Here is a 12,532-nt window from a genome sequence, read left to right on the forward strand (position 1 = left end):
TTCTTTTGTAACATTTACCCAGGTTCTGGAGGAGAAAAGTCCTTTCACCTTGTGATATCTCAAGTAACCTATAAGTTTTCAGCTACTGGGAGCTACTTTTGGTGTCATTTTCAGAGAACTTGCCAGAGAACAAAGCTAACACAGAAGAAAATGTCAAGAAGGCAAAGATTTATGTGTGTTTTGCTCACGATGGCATCCCCAGCACTAACAGCAGTGCCTGGTATATAGTAGGTGCTCAATACATGTTTATTGAATGAATAAAATTATAACTAAAAAACAAGAAGACAGAGAATGCTCGTAACATGGTTTGAACTTCTGGCTCTAGTCGTGTCTAGAGCCAGCTCTACCCCTTGGACTTCCCAAGTACATTAGTCAGTAAGTTCCCTTTATTCTTTTAGTTAGTGTAACAGATATTGAAAATTCGCTCACTCAGTAAGACTCCAGACCCATACTAACATGACTCTGTGTACACCCGAGGCTGGAAACCTAAAATCTGTATTACCCAAATGACATTGCAGTGAGGATTTCTGCATGTGGTGTGGCGTCCACCAAACACACATCTGCAGGAGACTTGAAAGGGGTTATGAGCATTACGGAGTGGCTCTTCCAGCAGCACAGTGGCAGAGCCCTTTTGGTACTCTGCAGCAGCTATGTCAGAAGCCTGGAGGTCTTGTCAATCTCTAGCTCTGTGTGACCAGCAATGATGGCAGCAACTTCTTGGTCTGGCAGCTTTTGTGAACATGGCAGGGGCAGCATGGTGTTTATTTAGGTCAGCTATGGTGCAGCGGCGGCAGCTTTGCTTACCCAGATTTTAGTTGTGGCTTCCGGAGTTGTTCTGAAAGTCCCACCCACTACTACAAGTCTTTCAATCATTCTGTAGTAAGTTAATACTCTTTAGTACGTATGTCTCTGCTTAAACTGATTTAGTGTGAATTCTGTTGTCTACAACTGAACTCTGACCGATATAAATAATTTAAGTGGAATTTCTATCAATACTGCAAGAGTCCAGACTAATTTTGTAGAAATTCTGAAGGTAAAAACAACAAAAGAGAGAAATAATTAAACTATGAGAAAACTTCCAAATATATAAACACAGAAAAATGGTATTTTCAGTGGAAAATATCAAACTGGCCTCAGACCTATGTAAAATTAAATACCATGAAACAATAAAACAAGATCCAAAGAGGCTTGAGGGTGGGAATGCCATCATTTATGTGTAATGTCAAAAGAATGGCATTCTCAGGTATAAAATATGATCTCAGAATCAGACAAGCTATGTGTCCTGTCTGAAAAATTTCTCAAACATGGTTTCTATTACATTGAGAAATTTGTTAAAACTAAAGAATTAAAAAGTTGGAATTTGTAGCTGAAAATAACCGTGGACATACAACAAATCCAAATAACATATAAAAGTAAAATTCATAAATAGTTCATAAAACTCTATGCAACACAAAAACAATTGTCAAAGAAATATGTCAGTTTTTTTATAGGAAGCTATATATATATACATATATTAAGACTCTTTGTAAACAATAGAAATTAACTCTAAGCAAAAAATTGAATTTATCCAGGAGCTATGGGGTAGCCACAAAATCCAAGCATAAACTAAAGAATCAAGTCTCAAAAAGGGTAGGACCCAGGGCAAGTCCAGAGATCCAAAAGGAACTATTTGACTATTTTAAGTCATTGCCACTGAGATGCTCTGTTTACCAAAATGTTTTTTGTCAGGTGAAGCAAAGTGCTTCTGATTTCCTTTGTTAATTAGAATGTAGAAAGAAGCTCTTTCTAGCTCTGTAGCTGTAACTAATGTCCCAAGCATTGTATTTTCCTCTATACATATGCTGAACAGAATTGCAACTAGAATCACCCTGTAATCATGCTTGCAGCAATCCATTGTCATTCTTCAAAACTGTATGGAATACTTTCAGTCCCCTAACAGGCTTTCCCTCACACATCATTGGCCAGAATGGCATCACATTTCCATTTCTAAACCAATTAATGCAAAGAGAAAGGAATTATTTATATTTGGGCTCAGTCCAATTGAGACTCACCCTTGGGTACTGGGAAGTAGTTCAGTCTTCTAGAGGCACATGATTGTCTTACAACTTTAAAATAAAAAAGTGTTGTGTTGGCCAAGTAAAAACAGCTGTTGGGTAGACCACAAGCAGTGGCTTTAACATCTGAAATTCCCCCAGGGATAGAACAATGCCTTTGATTTACTCTTTTAATAGGGAGAGGAAACGCCAGTGTCTTCCATTTGGTTCTTCCTACCATAATAGGGAAAAAAGCGGGAATTCTCCAGTTGTTGACAATATTCTATTCAACAGAGGAACTGGAAAATAAAATCCACAGAATGAATGGATTTAGAGTTTGACTGGGTCAAACTTTATGTTACCTGACTTAGGTATGTTCTTGCTCTGATAGGTCTCAGTGAATTTCTGTGTGCCAGAAATTATATTACCTCAGAGCAAGTATCTAAAAGTTTCCAAAAAGCCTTAATTATTCCTCTCATCCTAGGATGCAGTTATCCTATTAAACATTTAAAAATATCCTATTAAATATTTAAAAAGTAATGGTAAAAACTGAAAGTTTGCTGTTATAATATGGTACCTAGTCTCCCCTTGAAGCAACATGCTGTGGATCTGTGGATTCAGCTCTGAAAATTGGATGAGGACTCATGACTCTCTATTTTCTTGACTCAGGTCAGACCTTTATGCATCACACCGAGGGTATTTTAGTTACACAAATTTCATAAGACTTTAGTGGGAACGCTATGTTTAAATAGGTATAGCCACAGATCTCTTAGAGTGAGGTCATCTGATAACCACCTGGTATTCCTGCCTATTATAATCATACACAGTTTGCCTTTGATTGTTGAGGGAAGCTATCTCACCCCTATGATCCCAAGATTCTCCTTTCCTAATTGAAACTAGGGAACACATTTCAATTGCAACATTTCCCACCAGCAATTTCCAACACTCAGAAAATAGTGAAGCTGCTTTTTTTTTTTTTTTTTTTTTTTAAAGATGATGGAATTTCCCTCAGTGGTGCGGGTCTCAAGGCCTTGAGGAAGGGATAGTCATTCCAATCCTTCTTGGGGCAACAGTTATGGGTATAGAAGCAGGACACTCACAATGGATCTCTTCCAGCATTCCTATCTCAAGAAGTCTTTATTTCCTTCCTGTGTATATGCCAAGGGATTTTTGGCATCTCCTCTTTCTCTAATGAGGGCCAGTGTTGGAGCCTGCTTTGCCTTATCCATCCAACCCCATTAGACACCCAACTGCTTAAGCCAGCACTTTGAATGCAGCACTTCTGGTAAGTGCACGCACGTTGACAAATTCAGCCCACTCTAAAATTATGTCCACTCTTCTTGGTTGAGTGTTTTCAAAATATATTCCCACAAAAATGTCACCAATAGTTCCCTTATTTAAAGTAGCAAATCCCTGCAACCCTTGCAAAGTAAAAACCTTCTCTTGGCAAAAGAAGAGTCCTGGCCAAATATCTGAGGTCGATGTTATTGCCTGTTAGTGTCTTTTATGTGTTAGCTGCAACATGGAGAATTGGAGGACTCATTGTATTTAAAATGCCAGGAATGGTGGGGACCAAATATGATAACAGCATTTCCCAAAACTAATTTTCTAGTGTTTCTCAAAAGGGTTCAGGGTAGGAAGGATTGAAATCACTTGAAGATCCCTTGCAAAATGTACATAGCTACCCCTACCCCCAGGGCCAAGTCAGAAGGTGGTGGGGGTTAGGGCAAGGAGATCTTGCATTCTGCCTACACTCATAATTCATTACCCCCAGAACCACCACTACTACACATACATCTTAATCATGAATATATTAGGTTGGTACAAAAGTAATTGCAGTTTTTGCAATTATTTTTAACCATTTAAACCGCAATTACTTTTGCACCAACCTAATAGCATAAGGGAAGGAATACAGTTGTTTTTTACAATTAATTATAAGGAGGGTGACTCTTCTTACATTGTGATAAATTGTGTTAATGTTTCCAGCTAATCTCTTCTCTATGAGAGAACAGATGAAGTGTATTTACCCACTCCATCTTCTGAGTTAGCAATGTGACATGGATCAATGGGGGATGAGAGGATGCCACAATGTATTATATTAGTTCTAAGCAGAGTTAAGAGGTAGTGTGTATTTCTGCCAACTTGTTTGTTTTTTCCACTACCCAGAGAATGGCATGTTCCTGATGGCAGCTACTCCTTCAGCCTGGTTCCCAGAATGAGAAGACCCAGAGAACAGAGTTATAGCCACTGACAAATATCATGAACAATAAATAAATGCTTGTTTTGGAAGCTATAGAGATTTCGAGTTGTTGCTGCAGCAAATCTAACGTACACGAAAGGATTTTTTTGGAGTGGTGAGAACCCTGGTGGGTTTGGTTAGATATTTAAAGTGACATCAAACCTTGAGTTTGGGGGTATGAATTAGAGTTAATTTTCTTTATATAATAAAGTGGGAAAGCTTTGTTTTATTTGGGTGAAGGGGGATTGGCCAGGGAAATAAAATGGAGAAAGCAGAGGTCTAAAAAATGGAGCAGGAGACGAGAGCTCCAAAAATTGTTAAAGGATTTTAGACCAGGTACATCTAACTAGGAATTTTATGTTTTTCCCCTTTTAATTAAGTATGCTACATCTACATGCCATGTGTGAGTGTTTTTGATGAAAATCTAAGAATACAATTAAGTTCCACATTTGGATTAATTGTCCAGAACAGAAAGAAGGAGCAAGAAACAGCATGGCAAGCTCATCCATCAGTTGATCCAATTGAGCAAAAGCAGGACCTTGAAGTTTGAGGAGACCATGGAAATGTAAGAAATTATAAGGAGGGTTTTACTCCCACAAACCAAGTAGTGGGCATTTGAAACAATATTTTCCAGATTTTAAAGCCTAGATTTGAAAGTCCTAAATAAATGTTAGTAGATTAATTCTAACTACACACTAAAATAATAATCATACTTATCCCAAGAATCTAAGAGTGATTCGATATTAGAAAAGTTATAAGGATATCTTAAAGATAATTTAAAAAAACCACTTAATTACCACTAAATGATTGCTGAATGACATCTGATAAATACTAAGTTCTTTTAGGAAAAAAACACCTCTTTATTTATTTTTATTTTTTAAAAGACTTTTATTAAAATATAGTTAACATACAATATTATATTAGTTTCACGTGTAAATATTCAACATTTATATACCTAAAGAAGTGATCACCATGATAAGTCCAGCAACCATCTGACACTGTACCACACTATCACAGTATTATTGACTGTATTCCCTGTGCTCTTCATTACATCCCCATGACTGATTTGTTTTCTACCCGGAAATTTGAAATTCATTTCTCTTCATCTTTCCTCATCCTTTTAAATTTTCAATTACAGTTGACATTCAATATTATTTTATATTAATTTCAGGTGTATAGCATAGTGGTTAGACAGTTATATAATTCATGAAATGATCCCCCCCAATAAGTCTACTACCCATCTGACACTACAAATAATTTTTACAATATTAATGACTATATTCCCCATACTGTACTTTATATCCCTGTGACTCCCTTGTAACTACCAATTTGTACTTCTTAGTCCCTTCATCTTTTTTACCTAGCCCCTCTACACCCCTCCCATGTAGTAACCATCAGTTTGTTCTCTGTATCTATGGATCTATTTCTGCTTTGTTCATTCATTTTGTTCTTCAGATTCCACACATAAGTGAGATCATACGATATTTGTCTTTCTCTGTCTGTCTTATTTCACTTAGTGTAATACTTCCCAGGTCCACCCAAGTTGTCACAAATGGTCAAATTTCAATCTTTTTCATGGTCGAGTAATATTCCATTATATATATGTACTACTTTTTCTTTATCTAGTTGTCTATTGATGGTCACTTAGGTTGCTTCCATAACTTGGCTCTTGTAAATAATACTGCAATTAATATAGGGGTGCATATATCTTTTCAAACTTTGGATTTCTTTAGATTAAGACCCAGAAATGGAATTGCTCGGTCATAAGGGTCATATTAATGTTTTGAGAAATCTCCATACTGTTTTCCATAGTGGCTGAACTAATTTGCAATCCCATCAACTGTACATGATTGTTCCCTTTTCTCCACATCCTTGCCAACACGTGTTTGTTCATTTATTGATGATGGTCATTCTGACAGGTGTGAGGTGATAACTCATTGTGGTTTTAATTTGCATTTCTCTGATAATTAATGGCATTGGCCACCTGTATGTCGTCTTTGGAGAAATGTCTGTTAAGGTCTTCTGCCCATTTTTAGATTGGATTGTTAGTACTTTTGGTGTTAAGTTGTGTGAGTTCTTTATAAATTTTGGATATTAACCCCTTATCCGATGTATTATTGGCAAATATCTTCTCCTATTTGGTAGATTTTCTTTTGGTTTTGTTGATGGTTTCCTTTGCTGTGCAAAAACTTTTTAGTTTGATGTAGTCCCATTTGTTTATTTTTTCTTTTGTTTCCCTTGTCTGAGGTGACCTACCAGAAAAAATATTACTAAGAACAGTATCTGAAGTTTACTGCCTATGTTTTATGCTAGGAGTTTTATGATTTTGTGTTTTATATCTAAGTCTTTAATCCATTTTGATTTTATTCTTGTATATGGTATAAGAAGGTGGTTCATATTTTTTAATGCATCTGTCCTGTTTTCCCAAAACAATTTATTAAATAGATTGTCTTTACTCCATTGTATATTCTTGCCTCCTTTGTCATAGATTAAATGACCACAAAGGCCTGGGTATTATTTCTGGGCTCTCTATTGTATTCCATTGATCTATGTGTTTCTTTATATGCCAGTGCCATGCTATTTTGATTACCATGACCCTGTAGTATAGTTTGATATCAGGTAGCATGATACCTCCAACTTTGTTCTTTTTTCTCAAGATTGCTATGGCTCTTTGGAATATTTTATGGTTCCATATACATTTTAGAATTATTTGCTCTAGTTCTGTAAAAAATGTTATTGTTATTTCATAGGGATTACATTGAATTTATAGACTGCTTTGGATAATGTGGACATTTTAATGATGTTAATGTTTCCCATCCATGAGCACAGTATATGCTTCCATTTATTTGTATCTTCTTCAATTTCTTTCTTCAGTGTCAAAAAACAAACAAACAAGCAAAATTCTTTAGAAGTATAGAAGAAGTGCACTTCTCTACTGTGATTTAGAAAAAAAAAATTAAATATCATCATTACACTTTTTGTCTCCAATAACTTTTTTCTGGAAATTTTATCCAACATAAAAAGGCAGAAAACAGAAAGAAGAATTGTAAATGTTAGAAAGTGATAACATTTTTAATATTGTAGGTAAAATGATCGAATACCTTGGAGATTCAAAAGGATTGTGAATAACAAGATAGGCCTACATAAATAAAATTGATAATGATGTTCGCACAGTAATCCTTTTAGGGAAAATGAACCATTTTAAAGATGTCAGCACTTCCCAAACTAATTTATAGGTTTATTTCCAGTTTGCTTTCTTATTTGTCATTAATTTATCTTCTATTTAAAAATTGAGATATAATTGATGTATAACATATTAGTTTTAGGTGTACAACATAATCAATTGATATTTGTATATATTATGAAAAGATCACCACAATAAGTCTAGTTAACATCCATCACCATACATAGTTACAAATATTTTTTTATTCTGATGAGAACTTTTAAGATCCATTCTCTTAGCAACTTTCAAATATTCAATACTGTATTATCAAGTATAGTCACCATGCTGTGCTTTATATCCCCATTGTGTGCACAGTATACTACCCTGTCTCTTGGCTTTGAGCTTGGCCTTGTGAGTTGGTTTGGTCAGTGGTACGTAGGTGGAAGTTACAAGCCTAGACCTTAAGAAGCCTCCACAGGGTTGCTTGATCTCTTGTACTCCTGCTGCCTCCAAGAGAACTTCCTCTAGTGACCTACTGCCCTTTTGTCCTGGGCCCCAGGGTAAATGAATGTAGAACATAGCTGCCCCAACTGCACCAGAGATCAGTGAAAATAATTTCTGTCTTAAGCTATTGAGAATTAGCCAATAAAACGTTTGAGTTGTTTCTTAAGGAAGATTCTCAGGAAGTGCCATGAACACTTTTGCTTGCACCTTATTGGCCAGAATTTAGTCATATGGTCAATTCTAACTGCAAGGCTGGGAAATCTGCCCAGCTAAATTTGGTATAACATTACTATGGAAGAAGGGGAAAATGGATTTGGTGGGACAACTAGAAGTCTCAGCTATAGGTGTATAACCCCTATTGATTTTTCTTACTTGGAGTAAAATACACATAATATAAAATTTACCATCTTAACCATTTTTAAGTGTACAGTTCAGTGGTATTAACTACATTCATAATGTTGTACAATCATCAGTCATTGATTTTTTTAAGGTATCTTCAAACATATATAATTACTTATTTTTTATAAATGAAATCATTCCTTATGATAAATTAACAACAAATTAATAACAACAAATAAGAAAGTAAACTGGAAATAAATCTATAAATTAGTTTGGGAAGTGCTGACATCTTTAAAATGGTTCATAATAGCTCATGTATTAGTTATATGATTAGTTCATGTATTAGCTTTTGTTCTTCATATAATAATTAGTTCATGTATTAACTTTTGTTCTTCACTTAACTCTCTAAGAGATCTTTTCATGTCAATAAATTAGACCCAATTAATTCTTAACAGCTTTATATTTTCCATAATATGGCCACAACACAACTTATTTGACTATTTCCCCTTAGCTTATTTTCATTTTTTTCTAAATCAAACAATGTTAAAACAAACCCCCCCTACATCTATATTTCAATATACGTATAATTATTTTTGTTGGAAATATTTCTAGAAGTGGGATTGCTGGTTTAAAGTCTATATGAATTTTTATTTCAAAAGATACTATAAAATTACCATCCAAAAAGCCTTTAATAATTCATATTTCCAAATGAGTATATGAAAGTATCTTTTGGAAAGCAATTTTTTAAAAAGATTTTTATTGGGGAAGGGGAACAGGACTTTATTGGGAAACAGTGTGTACTTCTAGGACTTTTTCCCAAGTCAATTTGTTGTCCTTTCAATCTTAGTTGTGGAGAGTGCCGTTCAGCTTCAAGTTGTCCTTTCAGTCTTAGTTGTGGAAAGCGCAGCTCAGCTCCAGGTCCCGTTGCCATTGCTAGTTGCAGGGGGCACAGCCCACCATCCATTGTGGGAGTCGAACCGGCAACCTTGTGGTTGAGAGGATGTGCTCCAACCGAGTCATCTGGGAGCTCAGCGGCAGCTCAGCTCAAGGAGCCTGAGTTCAATCTTAGTTGCATGGGGCAGAGCCCACCATCCATTGTGGGACTCGAGGAGTTGAACTGGCAACCTTGTGGTTGAGAGCCCACTGGCCCATATGGGAATCGAACCGGCAGCCTTCGGAGTTAGGCGCCCGGAGGAACAACTGCCTGAGCCACCGGGCGGGCCCCTGGAAAGTAATTTTTGACAGTAACATTTCAAAAGCCTTACACCGTCCATGCTTCTTGTGCCATTAATTTTGTTTAAGGACATTATTTCAGAAACTAATTCTAAAACACAAAATAAATTCTAACAAATATATACAGTATAATATTATAGTTAAAAACTAGATACAACCTAAATTTTAAAAATGGAGCAAGTAAATTATTATAAATCACTTTATTATAAAGATGATTACAAAGAATGTTTAATAACATAGAAATGCTTATGATAAAATGTTACTTGAAAATTGAAAGATTTAATTAAAAGTTTAATCAAAATGTTTAAAACAATTGCGTTTTAAATGTATACCTGTTGATGCTACTTTCTTTTACTACTTTCTTATCAATTTGAAAAGCATAAAATTAAAACGTATAACTTCTTAGACTTCAGGAAGCCTATGAAAGACAATTTGTAAACTGCTGCAAAGCTTCTCACTTTCTATATTTCCCAGATTTTCTTAATTGAAGATTATACTTTTCTAATTGAAAAAATTAGTAATTATAGCATTTAGGAAAGTGTTCTGCACTTGACAAATATTGTATTCAATAGGTACTCTGATGACTATCCTTGAGGCATTTTATGAAACAGAGCCAATTAAAAATACAATATAACAAACATCTTGGGTTCATCCTAGCCTTATGCATACATATAGTTCTCATCTTAAGCAAAATTGTAAAGGAAGAAAAATCAATCTTTTGTTTTCCACTTTTTAAGCTACCTTCCCTTCAACTCTCAGGGTTTATGTTCTGTGTTCTATTCTCTAAGGATCTTGCTTTATGATCACTGCCACTGTGTAAACTAGTAATAGCATCCAGAGTTATTTGCATATTTTAAAAATCTGACATGTAAAAATAAGAAAATTAATGTAAAACTCTTAGCACAGAATGAGTGTTCAGTAAGTGTTCGTAATGATGATAGTGGTGAAAGGATGATGCTACTGACCATGGAGAAGAAGTCTTCAGAGTAAAATGGGGCTTTTAGGGAAAAAGTGATTATTCTCCATTATGACACTTTCAACATATTTGGAGTATGCCTGGAATTTCCTTCTCCTTAAATAAAAAGAGGTTATGATGGACCCATGGTCTGTGATAATACTAGCGATGACTGTGATGACAATAATACTCAAACCCTTCTTAAATCTGTTTATATTCTCAATCTATGTGTGATTGCATGGGTTAGTGAATTCCTGTTATAAGACATTTTGTTTTAGTAATAGTAATAGTGCCTCTTGAAGCTTGAAGGGGTGTCCTCTTCTGCTAATATTCTTATATTTGTGGAATAAATTTAAATTAACCCTATCCATATTTGATGCACACCAGGACTTTATAAGTTAAAACATATGAGGCTATTCGCCGCCATCGTACGCGTGCGGCTGACTCTTCCTCGCCATGTCTTCTCACAAGACTTTCAGGATCAAGTGGTTCTTGGCCAAGAAACAAAAGCAGAATCGGCCCATTCCCCAAAGGATTCGGATGAAAACTGGTAATAAAATCAGGTACAACTCCAAGAGGAGACATTGGAGAAGAACCAAGCTGGGTCTATAAGGAATAATCGCACATGAGATGGCACCACATATTTTTGCTGTGTCAGGATTGCTTGGATCTTAACCATGGCACTGAAAAGATCGCTACTATCTGAACAGTTGGGTGGGGTGTGTTTTATTGGGAAATTATAAGGAAAATGAGTTTTCTCTTTAATATGTTTCTGCACTAGTAGGTTGGTTCAGTAATAAATATGTGAGGCCTTCTAAAAAAAATAAATAAAATAAATAAATAAATAAAACATATGAGGCTATTTATTTCCTCCTAGGCACCATGCCTAGGATTTGATGCCTCCAGGTAAATGGTTGGCCACGGCTAAATGCTAAAAGCTAGGCTTCCTCCAGCTGTGGAAAACTGACTTGAAGCCTAAACTTTTCCACAACTCTATATTTTTTCTATTAAAATAGCCACACCCTAAACTTAAAATAAATGTTAGCTAGTTACTAATTATCATCACTTAAGTTTTAAGGGAAGAAATTTAACACAAGTTTCAAAATATGCCTAACCTTAAGGCCATTTAGTGTCTTCCCGAATACTTTCAAGGGTATGGAAGTCAAATCTAATTCTATTTTAGCACTTCACTAAATCTCATCCTAAAGTCCAAAGACATTAGGAATTTATATGCATTTCCAACTCTGATTCCAGCTTTCTTTGTCTACACTTTGCCTCATTTTAGAACAAGACTTTGGGTGCCACCTTCCCAACTGCAAAAACACTTACAAGATATTTTTCTAAACAAAGGTAGAAATTTCATTCTACCTCACCAAGTTCTCTATTAAACTTTACAGCACGGTTTACAGGTTGTCTTTCATAGGCTTTCTGAAGTCTAAGAAGCTATACATGCTTTAATGTTACACCTTTAAAATTTATAAACATAAGTTGCTCTCAATGTCAGTCACATACTCTGTCTACTGCTGTCTTCTCTTTCATGTCAGTATTAAGTCTGACATCTTAAACACATTGTTGTTGCTTCATTTGCATTTTCCTGATTTTTGGTGAACTTGAGCATCTTTTCATGTTTACTAATAATTTGAATTTCTTCTGGGACTTTGTCGGTTTAGCTGTTTTACCCGTTTGTCTATTTAGACTGTCTTTTCCTAATTAGTTTCTTTATCTCTCTATGTATTATAGATATGAATCCTTTAAAATATAGGTTACAGATACTTTAATTTTCATTGTTGTAGATCTATTAACTTTAGTTATTGTCTTCTTAAGATAGTTTTTAATTCTTATGTAGTCAAATCTGTTCAGCATTACCTTTCTGCTTTTGCGTTTTGCATTTTGCTTATCAGATCTTCTTCTATCTCATGAATATAAAAATATTATCTTATACTTTTCTAAAACATATCTTAAAAGTGTTTAAATTTTTAAAAAATAAACTTTTAATTTTGGAATAGTTTTAGGTTTACAAAAAAGTTGTGAAGTTAGTACAGAGAGTTTCCATATACCCCAAGTCA

At 35.0% G+C, this 12,532-nt stretch overlaps 1 protein-coding gene across 1 annotated transcript; it reads left to right on the forward strand.

Moving 5' to 3' along the window:
• Positions 1-10,900: 10,900 nt before the first annotated feature.
• LOC308506696 (large ribosomal subunit protein eL39-like) lies at positions 10,901-11,249 on the forward strand. Its single transcript, XM_081070527.1, has one exon. It carries the CDS (start codon positions 10,923-10,925, stop codon positions 11,076-11,078), a length of 156 nt encoding a protein of 51 aa, XP_080926653.1. The 5' UTR covers positions 10,901-10,922; the 3' UTR covers positions 11,079-11,249.
• The last annotated feature ends 1,283 nt before the right edge of the window (positions 11,250-12,532 follow it).

The sequence above is a fragment of the Rhinolophus hipposideros genome, assembly GCF_964194185.1.
Source record: "Rhinolophus hipposideros genome assembly, chromosome: 13".
Classification (NCBI taxonomy): domain Eukaryota; kingdom Metazoa; phylum Chordata; class Mammalia; order Chiroptera; family Rhinolophidae; genus Rhinolophus; species Rhinolophus hipposideros.